The sequence below is a fragment of the Thalassophryne amazonica genome, chromosome 10, assembly GCF_902500255.1.
Source record: "Thalassophryne amazonica chromosome 10, fThaAma1.1, whole genome shotgun sequence".
Classification (NCBI taxonomy): Eukaryota; Metazoa; Chordata; class Actinopteri; order Batrachoidiformes; family Batrachoididae; genus Thalassophryne; species Thalassophryne amazonica.
The window spans coordinates 66,079,375-66,100,030 of NC_047112.1; the positions used below are offsets into that span (position 1 = coordinate 66,079,375).

At 43.0% G+C, this 20,656-nt stretch overlaps 1 protein-coding gene across 2 annotated transcripts in view; it reads right to left on the reverse strand.

Annotated features, from left to right (window-relative positions):
* fcho1 (FCH and mu domain containing endocytic adaptor 1) overlaps nucleotides 1-20,656 on the reverse strand; it is a 202,089-nt gene that overhangs the window by 132,503 nt on the left and 48,930 nt on the right. For both annotated transcript variants that reach the window (XM_034180163.1, XM_034180161.1), the window contains exon 2: nucleotides 13,421-13,476. In XM_034180163.1, the coding sequence (XP_034036054.1) occupies nucleotides 13,421-13,450 (30 nt within the window). In that variant the 5' untranslated portion in view covers nucleotides 13,451-13,476. The remainder of the gene's footprint in view (nucleotides 1-13,420; nucleotides 13,477-20,656) is intronic.

Genomic DNA, 20,656 nt, shown 5'->3' on the forward strand with positions numbered 1-20,656 from the left:
GTGGAATATTATAAAATCTTTGCAGATATTGTTGTTCCAGTGTTACAAAGGGTGTATCAAGAGATATTTGATAGGGGTCGTGTAGCTCCAACTTTTAACGAAGCGGTAATCTCACTAATTCCCAAAACAGGTAAAGACGCAGCAGAGCCTTCCAATTTTAGACCTATCAGTCTGCTCAATCTTGATGGTAAGATCCTTACAAAAATTTTAGCGACACATTTACAATTGGTTTTACCGATCATCATTCATCCCAGTCAGGTTGGTTTCATGAAAAATACAACTGATATTGTTAGACTCCTGTTACACTTAATGTGGTTGAGCCAATCTCAAAATACTCCTATAACTGCTATCTCCTTAAATGCCAAGAAAGCCTTTGATAGGGTGGAGTGGCAATTTTTGTTCTCCACCCTATCTCATTTTGGTTTCAACTCCAATTTCATTAAATGGATAAAAATTCTGTATAAAGAACCCAAGGCGGCAGTGATGACAAATGGAATCATTTCCCCTTTCTTTAATCTGACCCGGGGAACTAGACAGGGATGCTCACTGAGCCCATTATTGTTCATCATCTTTTTAGAGATTCTATCAGTGTCTATTAGAGCACACCCTGGAATAAGAGGTGTAAGGGGAGGAGACACTGAACATAAATGATTACTATACGCTGATGACATTTTAGCAGTAATATCTGAACCTTTGACTTCTCTACCACACCTGATGGACACCATTCAATTTTTTTCAAAATTTTCAGGCTACTCCATTAATTGGAGCAAATCTGAGGCAATGCCTCTCTCCAAATCATGTACTTCATCTATGGTGGAAAAGTTTAATTTTAGATGGGTGTGACAGGGAATGAAGTATCTTGGTATCAAACTCTATGAGGATACAGACGAAATAGTGGCACTAAACTTGAATCCTTTATTTCAAAAGATAAAAACAAACCTTGATAAGTGGGAAAAACTAAAACTAACATTGTGGGGGAAAAAAATATATTAATTAATTAATTAATTAATTAATTAATCAATATTGTAAAAATGATAATTGGCCCACAGTTCAGCTATGTGGCAATGATGTTACCAATTAAGATACCATCTAACATATTTAGGAAACTGGATGATGTAATAAAACATTTCTTATGGGCTGGGAAAAGACCACGAATTAAACTGAGAAAGTTATGTGCACATAAAGAGAAGGGAGGGCTTGGTCTGCCAGATCTTAGATTGTATTATTTTGCTTTTTAGATGGCTAAAATAGCAAGCTACTGGCAGGCTGCAGAAGATGAAACAGCGTGGATGAAGGTAGAAAAGGAGATATGTTCGCCCTTCCAACCTATAGAAGTATTATCACAAAGGTTGTCCAACATTACAAACCCAATACTTTTACATTCAAGGGATGTTTGGACCAAAGTACATAAAATGTTTAAACTCACACACACTCTACAAAGATATTCATCATTGTGGAATAATCCAGATGTTTGTCTTGGGAAGAAGCCTGTGTATTGGAAACAATGGCACGCTAAGGGTTTGAGCACCATTAAAGATCTATTTGAAGATGGGGTGTTTTTGTCATATGACAAGCTGTTGAAGAAATTTGATCTGGTGGGAAAAGAAAATTTTTGAAAATTCTTGCAAATGAGGAGTTGCATTACCTCAAAGCCATATAATATTACTGATAATGTGATAATTGATTATATGAAACTTCCACTTGGTAAATGAAAAGCCTCACAATTTTATAAAAGTGCTAATTCTTCCCTCAGTACTGACTCTAATCAGTTAAAGATGATTTGGCAGAGCGAACTTGGTGGAGAGATTAACAGTGATAGATGGGCAGTAATTGTGGCTGATTGTGGTAAATATGTGAGAGAGGTGAGGGGTAAACTCACACAATATAATGTATTACATAGATACTATTACACACCATCCAGACTGCATAGGATGAAACGTTTGGGTCATGATTTGTGTTGGAAATGCAAGGGAGAAACTGGTGCCTTCCTCCATTGTATGTGGGAATGTGTCTTGATTAGACCCTTCTGGACTCAGGTTCTAAATTTTTTAAGTGACTGGCTTGGAGCAGAGATTCCCTCAAGTCCAGAGCTCTGTTTGCTGGGGGATAGGTCCCAGTTACCCAATATAACCAAAGGTAACTTTTCTGTAATTTAGGTGGGTATAACAACAGCTTGTCGAGTCATCTTAAGACATTGGAAGGCACCAGAAACGCCACAAGTGAAAGAATGGGTATGTGCAATGACTGCAACTGCATCCTATGAATGTATGCTTAGTAGACTAAGTGATGACAGGGAGGAGGGGGTGACCCTTTGGGACAGGTTTTGGAATTACATAAAGGTAAATAATGACCCCCCACTAGGATTTTGGTTCTGGTGTGTTTCCCCCAAGTGGGATTCTGTAATACTGTATACCTCAGCAACATGTCTAGATGATGTACACAGAGGTATTTTAGGTATGGGGGGTTGTGCAGGTATGTATATGTGATGGTATCAGTGGATAATCATCATGCACTCACTGATTTATACTTTTTGTACTTATTGCCTATTTTTGGGTCAAATGTGTGGAGTCTGTTACTGGAGCCAATTTTTAAAGCATATACTACTCACTCCTGTATGACAAAAGTTCTTTAATTTGCCATGCACCAAGCCTAAGAAAAGTTCAATAAAAACTTGAATTATAAAAAAAAAAAGAAATTCACATTATGCGAGATGCCCGTTCACATTTTGGAAGATATTTTTTCAGTATTCACGTTTTGCATTTCACATGTTGCGGATAATTCATGATTTGGGGGTGAACAGCTTACTCCAGGATTTTGACATTAAAATTATACCAAATCCTTTCAATTCCAGCCAGCAACAATTTGGACAGAGAAACCAACCAGACTGCTAAGGCTCAAAATTGCCTTAATTTACTGGGGATTCACTTACTGGTAATTATAGTGGACAAGCTTCCCTCTGTGAGCACAGCTTTTGTGTACTTAATGGAAATGGACAGTGTGTTATGAGGCTTTGTGAGTGGCTGTTGACAGTGAATGTTCTTCAGCCAAAGGAGAAGAGGCTGTGTGCGATTTGTTCCCAAGTGGCTAATTAACTATAGAGTTAATTTACATTACACAGATACTAGTTTCTCAAATCAGGTCGAGCTAAAAACACACTCTAAGAGTGCACAATATAATCTGAAGTTGTCAAGAAAATGTGTTTTTTCATATATGTCAGAGGCAGGCACTGTAAGAAAAATCTACACATAGTATTTTTCTTTAACGTTCTCTTCCTGCCTGCTGTTCATGTCTGGCAGCAGAGTCTCTGCAGCCAGACATGAAGAGCACTGGTTCTGTTCCAGCTTCTTGCATTTGCCTGCAGATCTGCTGTTCTGTAGCAATGCCAAAAGCATAAACCCTGCACTAAACACAAATCGAACATGGATTTTCAGCAGGAAAAAACTGTGACATCTATTTCACACATACGTGCACAGTAAATAAAGTGAATTTTCCCACTTTAAATTCCAACATCTCAACTTGTCAGTACAGTTTTAGTCTCAGATTTAGTCATCTAAAAGGTAAACCCTTATTTTGTCGATCTTACGGTGTTAGGGATACAGCCCATTATAATTCCTGATTTTTTAGATCAATAAATTAATTAACTACTCTATGAAATATCACAAGATAATGGAAAATACCAATCCCTGGTTCTCAGAGCTGAAGGACATTCAGTTAGAGCTACAAAACAGAGAACAAAAAAAATTAACAAGTCCACATGATTGGCGTGTTGGAAAAAGAATGTGCACAATTTCTAGTAAAATAAATTGTTAACCAGTTCTCAGAACAATTTCTGGTTACTGTTCTGTCAGTTATTAACAGAATAACAGTTTAAGTTTGATGAGTTGTTACTTACTGTATAATGTCACATAAGTACAAATGTATAATCAACCAGTCCAACTCATCATCCAACTCATCATCTATGAATCGAACAACGGTTCAGATACCTACGTAATTCACATATCGGAAAATACCAATCCAACCCACGACATTTTCCAATACCGGAGAAGAGCCACGGTGAATCCACTCAACTGCTGTTTGCTCTCTGCTTGTTTACTGCCGACTAACAGGAGGAGAGAAGGAGGTTTTCTGAAGTCGGGCTGTTTGAGAGAGCTCTCTTCTGCAGCGTTCTAGCTGCGGATAGCTGCAAATTTCTGCCCAGCTTTCGGTTTCAAATTGTCTGTTCACTGAGCACGGATTTTCCAAAAAAATAACTGAATTGTTTCTGAAAATGTGTGCTAAAAAGTTAGCCACTTCACTGTCCCAGGCTGTAAAACTCCAGCTCAGCCTGCAGCCAAGGAGGAGAAGCCGAACAGAGATTCTGTCGGCTGAAAGGGAAAAAAATCTCCATTAAAATCCTGCAAGTGAGCGTCGCTGATTATATTTATTTTACAGTTGAAAGGCTTCGTGTTTCCCAAAAGTTCAAAGTTTGTGCAGCACTTAAACAGCAAGAGAGAAAGACAGACAGAGAGAGAGAGCGAGAGAGCAAGCGAGAGAGAGAAGAAAGGGAGACACAGAGAGAGAGAGACAGAAAGGGAGACAGGGAGAGGGAGTGCTGTTTTTTCCTCTTTAAGTGTATAAAAATAAGGCTATAAATGTCTATAAAAAAAATAGTACTACGTAATTCTTTCACCAAAACATCAAATCTAGGCTTTCATATTAGATACGCCTTCTGGCAAATTGTATCAACTTTCAGGTCTCCTTTTAAAGAAAATCCTCATATAAAATCAACAATAATGATGATAATAATATTAAAGCAAAGAGCTCTGGTATCGGATCGGAAAAGTATCAGTATCGGCAGATATCCAAATTCAGCTATCGGAAAGTGAAAAACTGTGGATCAGTGCATCCCTAGGTTAGCCATCTTTGAACCCAGGTCTACATCCCAAGAATGCTCCCTGTGAATTTGAAGACCCTGGCAGTACTAGCATTGGAGTTATGCTGAGTGTGTAGAAAGAATGTGACCTTTTGACCCTTTAGGGCCACTTCACACAGAACACGACTGAGGCAGAATGGCACACACAGGCGGAGTCGAATGGCACTCATGGAAAATTGGAGCTGTACTCAAATGTCTCGTACAGCACTCACCATATACATTTGGGCACGGCACATGCACTCTCTATTCGCGTGCCGCTCACGTCGAAAACCCATTCGAACGGCAGGTAAGATGAGGTCGCACTGCCATCTGATCATGTTCACAGCATTCGCACGGCATGTGTGCCCCCCACGAGCCTATGGTCGAGGTGCGGCTGAGGTTGCAAACGGTGGATGCCGTGCAGTGTGATTGCGGTCAGCAAAGTGCGCACAGCTGGATTGCTGTCATGTCCATAATGGCCCAGCTGACACCATGGCAATATCGCAAACCCACACCACCACAACAGAGATGCAAATAAGAACTCAGCCCACCTGCATGTCACAGTGCCAGTTAACCGGACAGGCTGGTCACGTGACTTGCAATAGCAACGTGCAGGGCCCGACCATCATGTCCCAGCCTGACTGATGTGTTCCTGAAACGTGCGCATCAGGTCAGTCATGGAACAAATAAAAGGCAGTAAAACTCATCCACATCATTTCATTACTTCCTTGTTCCCTCATTATTGTGTATAAATTTTCGTTGATTTATGTACATTTGCTGCTGCTGTTCGTGCGCGATGTGGTATCACACCTTCCACATGCTCGCACTGTGTCCAACAGTCGCCACGAAACAGTCTCTGCGAAATCATTCAGGCCTGTCCGACCGTGAGTACCTCCCAACAGCAGGTGAAATGTTTTGCGGCTCCCCAACTTGTTTTTGTTTGTTTTTTTTTGCCCTTTTTCAGCCGTTTGTGCTTCTTTCACCCAACTTCATGTTATGTGTGAAAGGGCCCTTAGAATTCAAGGTTACCCATCTTTGAACTTGTCTAAAGTTTGTGTCCTAAGAATGGTCCTATGAATTTGAAAACCCTCACAGTAATAGGACTGGACTTATCCACCCTGTTACACCATGACAATTTAGCCAGCATATGCTGACTATATTAAAAAAAAGTTTTGTATAAGTTAAGAGCACATTGAAGCACGCTGATATGTCGTAATACATCGAGTACCTGAAAAATTTTGGGCATGCACAATATTTTTGACATACCAGTGTACAACCCCTGGCAATAATTATGGAATCACCAGCTCAGAAGATGTTCATTCAGTTGTTTAATTTTGTAGAAAAAAAAGCAGATCACAGACATGACACAAAACTAAAGTCATTTCAAATGGCAACTTTCTGGCTTTAAGAAACACTATAAGAAAACAAGAAAAATAATTGTGGCAGTCAGTAACGGTTACTTTTTTAGACCAAGCAGAGGGAAAAAAAATATGGACTCACTCAATTCTGAGGAATAAATTATGGAATCACCCAGTAAATTTTCACCCCCAAAACTAACACCTGCATCAAATCAGATCTGCTCATTAGTCTGGATCTAAAAAGGAGTGATCACACCTTGGAGAGCTGTTGCACCAAGTGGGCTGATATGAATCATGGCTCCAACATGAGAGATGTCAATTGAAACAAAGGAGAGGATTATCAAACTCTTAAAAGAGGGTAAATCATCACGCAATGATGCTGGAACTTTTGTTTGGTGCCGTTCCAATGAGATTTATAAAGATGACTCAAGATGATAATGCATCTTGCCACAGAGCAAAAACTGTGAAAACATTCCTTGCAAAAAGACACATAGGGTCAATGTCATGGCCTGCAAATAGTCCGGATCTTAATCCAATTGAAAATCTTTGGTGGAAATTGAAGAAAATGGTCCATGACAAGGCTCCAACCTGCAAAGCTGATCTGGCAACAGCAATCAGAGAAAGTTGGAGCCAGACTGATGAAGAGTACTGTTTGTCACTCATTAAGTCCATGCCTCAGAGACTGCAAGCTGTTATAAAAGGCAGAGTGGTGCAACAAAATACTAGTGATGTGTTGGAGCGTTCTTTTGTTTTTCATGATTCCATAATTTTTTCCTCAGAATTGAGTAATTCCATATTTTTTCCCTCTGCTTGGTCTTAAAAAGTAACTGTTACTGACTGCCACAGTTTTTTTTTCTTGATTTCTTAGTGTTTCTTAAAGCCAGAAAGTTGCCATTTGAAATGACTTTAGTTTTTGTGTCATGTCTATGATCTGCTTTTTTTCTCCAAAATTAAACAACTGAATGAACATCCTCCGAGGCCGGTGATTCCATAATTTTTGCCAGGGGTTGTATAACTCATACGTTCTGCACATGTGGGACCTAAGTTGTAAGCGATTGTTGACACATGTTTCTTTTAAGTTACTCAAAAGTAGAAATACGTACATTATTGCTGTCCATTGATTGGCTTAAAGCTGCAGTCCGCATACAAACAGACTGTTTCAAACATTAAATCCCATTCACACACAGAGTAAATTAATCTTACCTGTTACGTCGTTTCAGTCGGATTCAACATCACAGCCTGACAAAAACGTATCAACATAAAGTGTACTGACGTTCTGAAAAACGACATCTGAACATACAGCTCCTTGTCATGGCTGAAGAAACATAGCATTTTAAATGAAGTCCCTTGGTGTTTTTTCTACTCCCGGTGCGTTTCTGAGCCTGAACTAGGCAGGGGGACTGATCAGACGGAGCCGGGGGAACCAATCAGGCCGCAACACATGCTTTGCTCCACAACAAGAAAATTAACTTATTTTAAAAGAGTCACAATGCCTCATTCATTCACGTCAGTGTTTAACACAGCCATCACTTGATAGTTCTGCACTCTGTACGCAATGAAAATAAATCTCATGATCCGCCAAGACAAAAATAAAATAATGTTAAATTACTCTGTCTTGCCTCTGTGTAAAGAGATACATTGCGACAGTGTATGCATGCTTGATGATGTGCTTGTCAATATTTATGTGTTCCACCTGCTAAACAAAAGAGTTCTGCCAGCAATAGAAACACAAAGCAAGCCAGACTTAACTGTTCTGACCCGCACCGTGCTGTGGAGTACTGACCCGGACTGCTCTGTGGAAATGGAGCTGTCAGTATAAGCTGGCTAAATCATCATGGTGTGACAGCTGCATAATTTATTAGATGTACACCCGTGCATGCCAGCGTTTTTAATACAGTCTGCATTCTCTGGCTAAACTATCAAGATGTGACAGGGCTATATGCTGAGCACAGATGGAAGGAAGGATAGATGGACGGATGGACACAAAGTCTTAGCAATACCTGATGGCCATATTTTGGCCCTGGGTAATAAACACAGAATTAGAAACCTCAGACATTCCAAGTTATAAGAGTATTTTACTATTTGAACCTCATTTATGCTTCAAAAGTTAATTTAGTTTTTTATTTAGTTTAGTTTTTTGCAACAGTAAAATTGCACTAAAGAACTTTTCTCAGTCTGATGGGGGTGACACAGAATAAGTAGGGCACACCTGAAATAGATCTACCAGGTATGCATACACAAGGATGGAGCTGAACAGGTTGGGGAGGACAAAAGAGAGACCATAGAACAGAAAGTGGTGTTGTTCCCCATGCTTACACATCTGAGTAAACATCCTAATGAGACAGTTAATTAATGCATTGATTAATTAAAATGTCTTTGGGAAGTTATTAGTTTATGAAGTACTCCTGTACTTTTTAGAGGTAAAAATGGGCTGTGATTAATCGTAACCAGTTCTGTGAGGTGATGGACATCAGCTCACAAACTAAACCTACACATACAAGCTAATGCTGTGTGACACAATAAATCCAGTGATTTTCAAGTTGTAGTTTTCAGGCAATTTAAAGCTGCAATTCATGGTGGTGTGTCCATGTTTTTGCATTATGATGCCCAATGTCATCACCAGCATACATTGGTTTATTTAAGTCTTCATTCATTCCTCTTCATCAGTGAAATTTCATGCTATATGTTAGTATGTTTATGAGTTCAAAGGTATGAATAATTCAGTGAAAGCTGGAACATACCATTCAATGAGGCCTCATTGAATGGTATGTTCCAGCTTTCACCGAATTAAATATTTGTTACATTGAAAGAATGTAAAAACATTCATTATTTGTTTTATATAACAGCTAAAATAGATCCTTGTCATTTGATATTTTATTATTTTATAAACAACAGAAAAGGGACTTACATTTTGGTGTTCCACTGCTGCTAAAGTCCAACACAAACTTTAAACACAAGTCCAAAATTGTGACGTAGTCCGGTAATGCGCACTGACTTCGTACTTCCAAAGAAAAAAAAAAAAAAAAAGGCTTTTCACAGCGCTTCATGGTGCAGTTCCTCAGTCCTGTAAAAAAAATCACGTAAGCTTTTCATCCAAACAGCTCTTCATGCCTCCAGATGGCTTACAGCGGAGTGGATTTCTTTTTTTTAGAAGAAGAAAAAGAATTAGGTCCGTCAATTAGTGCCTTCAAATCGTTGTCCGTCAGCAAAACAAACTCCGCATGTTTAGCTAAATGCCTGGGGTTCGCAGCGTGCAATGGAAAACTGCACACTAAATGGAACCAAATAGCACGTTAAATGAAATGCAACACAAATAGGTCGACTAGTCCATGTCACGTGACCAGTGACGTGCAGTGAGGTTGATGGCTGGTGAGGCAATGACTTCATCACAATCAGATTTACAAACACATGAACCCCACAGAGTAGCTTATTCACCATTTGACGGGTTATGTGTAAAATCTTATATCAGCATTCTTTACATATACAAACTGTAGCACACAATAAGCTGTCACTTATTCTGCAGCTGAGGAGTTGCTGCAAGAAGAATCCCTGGGATCACTAGTGCCCCCAACATGAGGCAGGAGAACTGCATGCATCACCTAGTGCCTTTTTGCCACCGTTTTATGATCGCTCAGTAAACGAAACACGTTACACACACATACAGTTGTTGATAAAAACAAAACAAAAAAAACACTGTACATTATGTACATCAGCTAAACTATGGAATTTAAGTTCATACAGCCAAAGTGTTTGACCATTTTAATAGTGACATGCAGAGCGACAGTCACTGCATAGCATGCCAGCAGTTAACCTAGTGATTGCGCAATCCAAGGTGAGGCACAGCTGGATTCTGCCTCACCGTACGTCTCTTCTCAGTATTTGAACGGCAAATGTGAAAATTCAGCAATTTTGAATAAAAAATAATCTAAAATTGATGAAGTTAAAAGGAAAATAACTCTATAGTACAAATCACTGAATGAATATAACCATTTAATTTATTTTCACATTTTACATTTTTTTTATGACTCTGTGCTGCAAAACACTCAATGTTGTTATTCCCAGTGCAAAACCAAAAAAGTGTTGGCTGTTTTCAGGTTCTCCCACAGGATGTCTGGGGTGGGGACATCAGTGCAGGGAGATTTGAGCGTTTGCTGCAGGTCTTCTTGGAACTTGGTTTTCACCATCCCCCAGCACAGTTTGCCAATGTCAAATTGCTTTACTTTAGGCTTTAGGTTTAGGCTTGAACTGCAGTTTGAGCTTGCAGCGGACGAGACGATGGTCAGTGCGGCATTCTGCACTGGGCATCACTCTTATGTGTAGGACATCTCTCACGTCCAGTTGGCGCATGAGCACATAGTCAAGTAGGTGCCAATGTTTGAACCAGGGGTGCATCCAGGTTGTTTTCAGACGGTCTTTCTGTTGGAAGATGGTGTTGGTGATGACAAATTCGTACTCTGCACAGAACTCGAGCAGAAGGTGCCTGTTGTCATTACAGTTTCCAGCGCCATGTCTTCTGAGGACTCCTTTCCAGGCATTGGAGTCCGTACCCACTTGTGCGTTGAAGTCGCCGAGGACTGCGACCTTGTCGCATGTGGGAGTGTTGTTCACTAGTCTGCGCAGACTTGAACAGAAACTGTCTATATCCGCAGGATCTGCCAGAAGGGTCGGGGCATAGACACTGAAGAGCATAGGATGATGCTTACTATCTAGTGGTAGACTCATGGACATAATGCAGTCTGAGTGGCCAGTCGGCAGCCTTTCCAATTTGGAGGCGATGGAGTTCCTCACCATGAGTCCTACAGACATGTGCCTTCAGTTGATGGTTTCCTGGACCAGTAGAAGGTGTAGCTGGCACCCTGTTCTTTGAGGCTGCCTTCATCAGCGAAGCGGACCTCGCTGAGAGCTGCTATGTCGATGTTGAGACGAGAGAGTTCATGTGCTATAAGAACGGAACGGCGTTCCGGGCGGCTGCTGTCAGCCTTGTCAAGCATATTCCTAACATTCTTGCAGGCTACTTTCAGGTTCTGCTTGCTTTTCTTAGAATTTGATTTCATGTTTCTTCGACCGCTGTGAAGATGCCTGTTGACCGCAGCTAGCCAACTGGGTATAGAGGAAACGAACTTTGTTTAGGCGACCTTTTCTACACCCCTCTACATGTGGAGTGAGCAGTGTTCTCCTTAAAAAAGGCTGCCACGTCACTCAGGATGCTGCCGAGTGGTGTCGTTAGCTCCGGGTCGACAACCAGGCGACCAAAGTCCTGAGCCGCCTGCATGCAGGACTGAGACTACGGCTTCCAGTGGCATCTTCCTCCTGCTGCATTCGCCCATTCCCATTGCTGCAGGGTTTTGGTTTGTCAGATGGGGAGTTTTAAGGTGAAGTACAGTGCGCGCAAACTGGCCCCATCCTATAAACATGAAGTTCATCTGCCATGGCTTAGCAGGCTGGAACGGTGACAGTGAGGTCCTCGAGTCATAGTTTTGACGTCAGAGTGTCCTTCTCCTAGGTAGGTTGCTGACCATGGCTGACAAGCCCCTCCCGCCTGTGGGTTTATTATCGGAGTTTCCCTCTCCTAGGTGAGCAGCCGACCATGGCTAACGAGCCCCACCCGCCCGGAACAAGCCTGGTTATACTGCGCCAAGCACCCGCAGTCGTCCTCTCCTTTTGGTTGGAATCCAGGGGGCACCAACATGGAGACTGGAGTAGGACTCAGGGTCTGCACCGACGGACCTAAATCAACGAATGATTTACGTCTAGTTATGGAGCTTACCAATACCGACATCCAGTGACTATGTTGACCTCGTTTACCCCCCAGTCCGTCCATCTGATGCATATACAATTCTATATCTGAGAACTATATGTGGACACATGCAAAAACTTGGTGTGTCATTTTGTATTTTTTTAAATAACTCAATTCCCTGCGATAGACTGGCATCCTGTCCAGGATGTATCCTGCCTCACACCTTATGACTGCTGGGATAGGCTCCAATCCCCTATGTCCCTTATTTGGAGTAGGCGGGTATAGCAAACAAATGGAAACTCCAGCCACTGCATATACAAAGACACTTTGACAATACAATAGATAAGGTCATACAAATAAAGACCTGTGTAACTAAGCACACAAAATACACCTCCCACCCTTATTCTGCACTATACACATGCACACTAGTTGTGTATATAATTTATATAAGGCTGAGTGGATCCTTGTCATTTGATTGGTGATTTGTATGTCACATAACATGGATTATTCATCCCATTTGAGTTGCATTGCATTTAGAGTGCCGTTTGGTTCCATTCAGAGTTCAAATTTGGTTCCATACATTTGGTACCATTGCACTCTGCACACGTGCTTACACGCGCGCGCACAAACACACACACACAACGCACGCAGACACACTAAACAAATCCACTGCACTGTCTGGAGGCTGTTGGCAGGAAGTCAGAATGAAAAACTGGACTCATTTCTGGCGTGATTTTTTTTTTCACTGCCATGAGGATGTACACAGTCTTTTTTTGGGGTAGTACACACGCGCACGCACGCACACACACAATCCACTTTGCTGTAAGCAGTCTGGATGCATGATCTGTACAGATGAAAAGCTGACATGATTTTTGGATTCGGTGAAAGCTGGAACATACCATTCAACTCTGCTTCGCCTCGTTGACTGTTATGTTCCAGCTTTCACCTTATTAAATATTCGCACCATTGCCAATATTGCTGCAGTCAAACAAAGCTGTCCAACTGGTTTCTGTCTTACTGTATGGCTGGGAGACTTTGAGGACTACTGGTGACCTAAAGTGGTGACTGAATGGCTTTGGTACCTGGTCTGTCCAGAGGATCCTTGGAATAAAGTGTGCAGTTACCAAGGGAGACTCAGGTGAGGTGTATCACTTGAATTTTGAGAGAGAGTCAACTATATTTAGACTGCACTTCTTATCTTAAGACAAGACTGAAGCATCACTTCTGCAAGTCAGTGGAGGAGTAGCAATGTTTTCCTTTGTGATCCTGACAAGCAGCAGAAACAGATTCATCTGTCCACTGAGAGCATGTGAGCTCAAAGTGAAAATGACGCATACTGATGAGCCAGAGAATAAAAGCTTCATCAATAAACAGTCGCAGAGAGACTCCCCGTTCACCAACATATGGTCTCATTTGAAGGATTTGTTCACTTACCCAAAAGTTGTTCTGAAAGAAGGCCATCATTGCTCCGAGAGAGATTTGCAGCAACTCTGTAAAGACAGAGGGGTACAAAAATATTTTAGAGCGGAATCCATTTAAACTTTTATTTCACATTTTTAAGAATTGTTAAAACTATCCATTTGATTTTTCTTCACCGACTTTCAACAATGAATGTCAGTGTTAAGAGACAATTTTTTTTTAAAGATCAGGCAGGCTGTGATTCAAGCCGACTCAGATTTCAACGAAACATAGCTCAGAGATGGAACCTACCAAGAAACGAACTTTCCCAAATTTTTGGAGTGAAAACCAAATGGTGGCCTTGCCAGGGGTCATCAAAGTTCAAAGCACAAAAATACGCAAAAACTGGTATTTCATTAAATTCCCATCTTTCAAGTGGTGCAACATTCAGCGCCATCAGGAGGCAAACTCTTTCATCTTACATACAGTTGTATGTAAACGTTTGGGCACCCCTGGTGATTTCCATGATTTTCCTTATAAATCATTGGTTGTTTGGATCAGCAATTTCAGTTAAATATATCATATAGCAGACAAACACAGTGATATTTGAGAAGTGAAATGAAGTTTCTAGGATTTACAGAAAGTGTGCAATAATTATTTAAACAAAATTGGGTGAAATTTTGGGAAAGTTTGTTTCTTGGTAGGTTCCATCTCTAAGCCAAGTTTCGTTGAAATCCGAGTCGGCTTGAATCACACCCTAATGTAAACCTGCCTGAACTTTAAAAATAATGGCTCTTAAAGGCTTCTGCAAATTGCACAAAAACAAGCTTCCAGGAGGTTTCCACTGTACACCACCACCTGAGAGACCCCCTTGTTCCTGAGGGAGGAGAGTTTACTTCAAAAGGATGGAGGGGGCTGAGGAAGGAAGCAGCGTGCATGACTGAGTGCAGATCTTGCACAGGGAGGAAAGTGAGGGAATACAGAGGAGGAAATATAAACGGAATGAGGGAGTGAGGCATAAAAGACCGGTGTAACAAGCAAGTAGATGAGTGTTTGTGAAACCAGCAGGTGCACTTTCAGATCCCAGTCTCAGTCACATCACACTGTGCATAAGCTGGTGCTTTCGTCTAGTCACCACAAACATGTTTTCCTTAGAAGAAAACTAAAATGATTTGTTTTCAACAGGTGTAGCAAATGGTGCAACTTTCATGAATGACATACAATGATGATTTGATTTCACTCAACAGCTACTGTAAAGTACAGTATGCAAATGAGTGTGATAGTAAACATATTTGCATGAGTTGAAAGATGGAATGTACCATTAAATGAGGAGTTAGTTCCATCTTAAATTAAAATATTCTTTTTTCACACAAATAGACATTCATTTTTTGTTTTATATGACACCTAAATAGATCCGGGTCAATTAATATTTTACTTAAAATTAGACAAGCATTTCTTCTCTGAGCAGGAATCAGAGGGCAGTGGGACCCAGTACTTCACTGTGGCCAGCAGGCAGCTGCCAATACACCCTGAACGCAGTAGAGAAGCTTGAATCTTCGACTGGACTGGGTTGCTTGACGCAAGGACGTTTTGCTTCAAATCGCAGAAGCTTCCTCAGCTAAAATTCCTGCTCTGGTAGTCTGACTTCTGTCTTCACCGTTGTAGAGAAGAACAAACAGAAGCCACAAAAGCTGGAATTTTAAACCTAACCAGACCCCTCCTATCGAGAGGCAGACTGCTATAGGCAAATGACTAAACAATTGCTTTAATTAGCACCTACTATGCTCTAGTTAGCACCCTCCTAATGACAGAGTAGCTGTCCCTCCTAATGATGGGACTGACGTCTCTCCTGACGCGTTTCCTGATGACATGAATGACTCATTACCATGAAGAAAAGACTGAAACTGCTTTGACCCGAGTACCCCATTGTAAACAGAGGACAAAGCATGTCTCAGACCCCCTCCCCGGTTAAGGCCGGGTTTCAACTGTTTCATATATAATGCCTCCTTTACCCCTCTCTCAAACCATTTCTTCTCTCTGGCTAAGATTTTAAATTCCTTGTCCTAAAACGTGTGGTTAGTGTCTTTAAGGTGGAGATGAACTGCAAACTGAGGTCCACTGGCACCCTCTCTGCGGTGCTGGTATAGCCTTTTGTGCAACAGCTGCTTAGTCTCACCTATGTACTGTTTGTTACAGTTTTCGTGACATCTGATAGAATACACTACATTGCTCTGTTTGTAACTAGGGATCCTGTCCTTAGGGTGAACGAATTTCTGTCTCAAGGTGTTAACAGGTTTAAAGTAAACTGGGATTTTGTGCTGTCTGAAGATCCTCTGTAGTTTTTCCCCTACTCCTGCTAAATAAGGGAGAGACACTCTTCTTCTTGTCCCCATCTCCTGTCTGTCTGGTCTCTTTGTTCTCTGGGACTTCTGCACTTTATCCAGGGACCATCGTGGGTACCCACATATTGTGAGGGCTTCCCGGACAAGTTGTTGTTCTTTAGCCCTTCCCTCTGCAGTTGTGGGCACCTGTAGGGCTCTGTGTTGAAGAGTCCTGATCACCCCGAGGTTATGTTCAAGGGGGTGGTTTGAGCCAAAGAGCAGATATTGGTCAGTTTGAGTGGGTTTTCTGTAAACCCCTGTCTGAAGCTGCCTATTCTCTCCAATCGTGACATCACTCCAATCGTGATGTCACGGGGTAGGTTCCAGCCCCTTGTGACCGTTGATTGGAGTAAGTGGGTATAAAAAAAATGCATGAATGTTCAATAGTCCCCACAAATCATTATATCATTAAATCATTCATTCAGAATTGCAAATCAGTTTTATGGTAAACAATACCCAATTTTGTGGACTCCTGGGTCGTTCCAAATGTGCTATGAATAGTCAATGGTCTGATTTTAAAGTTATGAATTGGTTGAGTTAGTCCCTTAAACCCTCCTTAATAAACATCAGAGTGAAACAGAATGGGAAAGTCCATGTAAGTATAGATTTTCCTAAGGGTCAGACAGCCCAGATTGTTGACCCCGTGGTTTGGGCTGAAATTTGTTTTGTGAGATGGGTATGGTACCCAAGCTGTTCCATGGTTGACCTCTTATGACCAAAGTTACAGCATCCCCTATTTTGGGCCCCATGGGGAAATTACAAAAAAGTGACAAGTTCCCACCCCTCTAATTCATAACTTTGAGGGTGTCCCAGTTCTTAATTTCTTGATATGGAGACTATGGGTACAATACAATATTGTTATTTTACTGGGACACCCTCAAAGTTGGCCAATAGGAGGCGCTCAAAATGCTCAGAGCTGAAAAATGCCTAAAGTAGGCCCACCATTATTTTGAAACTTTAAGGGTATCCCAAAATTTTTACTGCAGGTATTTGAAAGGAATAGACCTAAAGTGCAATTTTGTTTGTTGTTACTAAAAGCACATAACAGTAGATCCCAGGTGTTTTCTTGTTTTGTTTTAACATTTAGGTCTATGCCTTTCAAATACTGTACCTTGTTTATGAATTTGCCCTCAGACCTTTGAGAAATTGGGTCCTTAAAGGACCCCATTTTACCCTTTTTTGAGTTGGGACCCTTTTTGGACCCCTTTTGCTCTCAACTTTGAGGGTGTCCCACTGAAATAACAATACAAACTTATCAGGCCCCTCCCAAATGAACAATACCTGCAATAAAATTTGTGGGATACCCTCAAAGCTTCAAAATAATGGTAGGCCTACTTTAGGCCTTTTTCAGCTTGGAGTGTTTTGAGCACTCCTATTATTATTGATCATTCTATTGTCAGTAATAATTTGCTTGAGTGCCTTACAAAATATTATCCATGTGATTCTGTTAATAACTCCTCTGATCACTTTACCTGTTTGTAAAGGTGGTAGACAGGGTAACAATGATGTTGTACCTGGTTGGAGTGAATATGTGGCTCATTTAAAGGAGCTATCAATGTTTCATCACTGTCAATAGAAAAGTGCAGGTAGTCATAAAATTTGGTACACTCTTTGAGGCTAGAAAATTGTCTAGAAAGGCAAAAGAAATTGGCAAAATGTCTGCATAACTCCAGACACAAGATCTCTTTTTGATATCATTAGTTCAAAAGTTCAAAAGCCAGCATCTGTGATGGTAAGGGGGTGTGCATGGACAACTTACACATCTGTGATGGCACCATCAATGCTGAAAGGTACATCCAGGTTTGGGAGCAACACATGCTGCCATCAAAGCAACTTTTTTTTTTCACGGACGTCCCTGCTTATTTCAGCAAGACAATGCCAAGCAACATTCTGCACGTGTTACAACAGCGTGGCTTCGTAGTAAAAGAGTGCGGGTACTAGACTGGCCTGCCTGCAGTCCAGACCTGTCGCCCATTGAAAATGTGTGGCGCATTATGAAGCGCAAAATACGACAACGGAGACCCCGGACTGTTGAACAACTGTCGTACATCAAGTCGTACATCAACAAGTCGTACATCAAGCAAGAATGGGAAAGAATTCCACCTACATAGCTTCAACAATTAGTGTCCTCAGTTCCAAAATGCTTGAGTGTTGTTAGAAGGAAAGGCGATGTACCACAGTGGTAAACATACCAATGCCCCAGCTTTTTTGAAACGTGTTGCAGGCATCCATTTCAAAATGAGCAAATATTTGCACAAAAAAAATAAAGTTTATCAGTTTGAAAATTAAATATCTTGTCTTTGTGGTGTATTCAACTGAATACACAGTAGTGTTCAGAATAATAGTAGTGCTATGTGACTAAAAAGAGTAATCCAGGTTTTGAGTATATTTCTTATTGTTACATGGGAAACAAGGTACCAGTAGATTCAGTAGATTCTCACAAATCCAACAAGACCAAGCATTCATGATATGCACACTCTTAAGGCTATGAAATTGGGCTATTAGTAAAAAAAAAAAAAAAAAAAAAAAAGTAGAAAAGGGGGTGTTCACAATAATAGTAGTGTGGCATTCAGTCAGTGAGTTTGTTAATTTTGTGGAACAGGTGTGAATCAGGTGTCCCCAATGTAAGGATGAAGCCAGCACCTGTTGAACATGCTTTTCTTTTTGAAAGCCTGAGGAAAATGGGACGTTCAAGACATTGTTCAGAAGAACAGCGTATTTGAATAAAAAGATGATAGGAGAGGGGAAAACTTATACGCAGGTGCCAAAAATTATAGGCTGTTCATCTACAATGTGTTGTGAAAGTGTTGGAACACGGACCCACAACAGGGGGCGCAATGAACGGACAATGGAGAAGGTAAATAACAAGATTTACTTCTGTAAAACAGGCACAATTAATATAACAAACACAATTTGGGGTCGAATCCGCTGGTGTCGTGTGGGCAGGCTCGAAGGTAGGAGACGTCCGTCTCAGTCGAACCGGAACCACCCAGATCTCCTCTGCCACCGAACCCTGGAAATACTGGAACCGCCAAGTCCCGAATCCCCAGGTGGCCACTGCCTCCGCTCGTCGGATCCGGTACTGCTGGCAGGAGAGAGCGACAACACACAGGCGTGGATGACCGCACCCAGTAACGAGAGGGGAGAAGCCGCCTCCACCTCTTGTCAAAGAACAGCAGGAAGGTGAGTACTTATCCAAAACAGTGAAGCTATCTGTAGTCACCAGTCCTGAAAAGGTTTAATAGGTTTAGCTGGTTAATATATATAAATGCAGAGAATACTACCTTAGTCTTAGGCGATATCTCGGCACTGAGGTGGAGACGCCGTCCTCCTGATATACCTCTGTGCTGAGTGGAACAGCTGTGTCTGGTGATGGGTGACAGCTGTCACCCAGGCTACTCCCATGATGCGGCAGCGCCCTCTGGTGCCTGGAGCCCGCACTCCAGGCAGGGCGCCCTCTGGTGGTGGTGGGCCAGCAGTACCTCCTCTTCAGCGGACCACACAACAGGACCCCCCCCTCAACGGGCGCCTCCTGGCGCACGACCGGGCTTGTCCGGATGGCGACGGTAGAAGTCGGCCAGGAGGGCCGGGTCCAGGATGAAGCCCTTCTTCACCCAGGAGCGCTCCTCGGGTCCGTACCCCTCCCAGTCCACCAGATACTGAAAACCCCGGCCCATCCGACGGACATCAAGGAGCCGGCGGACAGTCCAAGCCGGCGCCCCATCAATGATCCGGGCAGGAGGCGGCGCCGGACCCGGGGTGCAGAGGGGTGAGGTGTGAAGAGGCTTGATCCGGGAAACATGAAAAACTGGATGTATCCGCAGTGAGGCCGGAAGCTGGAGCCTCACTGCGGCGGGGTTGACGACTTTGAGGATCTTATACGGTCCGATGTACCGTTCCTGGAGTTTTGGTGAGTCGACCTGTAGAGGAACGTCCTTGGTGGACAACCAGACCTCCTGCCCAGGACGATACTTGGGGGCCGGGGCTCGCCGCCGGTCTGCATGTTTCTTCGCCCTCGTCCGGGCCTGCAACAAGGCAGAGCGGGCGGCACGCCACACCCGACGGCACTTCCGTAGGTGGGCCTGGACCGAGGGCACACCGACCTCTCCCTCAACCACCGGAAACAAGGGGGGCTGATACCCCAAGCACACCTCAAACGGGGAGAGGCCGGTGGCTGATGACACTTGGCTGTTGTGGGCGTACTCGATCCAGGCCAGGTGGGTACTCCAGGCCGTCGGGTGCGCGGCTGTCACACAGCGAAGTGTCTGCTCCAGTTCTTGATTCGCCCGCTCTGCCTGCCCGTTGGTCTGGGGGTGGTACCCAGACGAGAGGCTGACCGTGGCCCCCAGTTCCCGGCAGAAACTCCTCCAGACGTGTGAGGTGAACTGGGGACCGCGATCGGAGACGATGTCTGATGGTATGCCATGCAGACGGACGACGTGGTGGACCAGGAGGTCCGCTGTCTCCTGGGCCGTTGGGAGCTTCGGGAGGGCCACGAAGTGGGCCGCCTTGGAGAAACGGTCCACTATCGTGAAGATGACGGTGTTTCCCTGGGACGGCGGGAGACCCGTGACGAAGTCCAGGCCGATGTGGGACCAGGGGCGATGAGGCACGGGCAGTGGCTGTAGCTGCCCTGAGGTCTTCCTGTGGTCGGCCTTGCCCCTGGCGCAGGTGGTACAGGCCTGGACGTAGTCCCGGACGTCGGCCTCCAGGGATGCCCACCAGAAGCGTTGCCGGACGACTGCCACGGTCCTTCGCACCCCTGGGTGACAGGAGAGCTTAGAACCGTGACAGAAGTCCAGGACTGCAGCCCTAGCCTCTGGTGGGACGTATAGTCTGTTCTTTGGTCCGTTTCCGGGGTCCGGGACACGGGTCAGGGCCTCCCGGACGG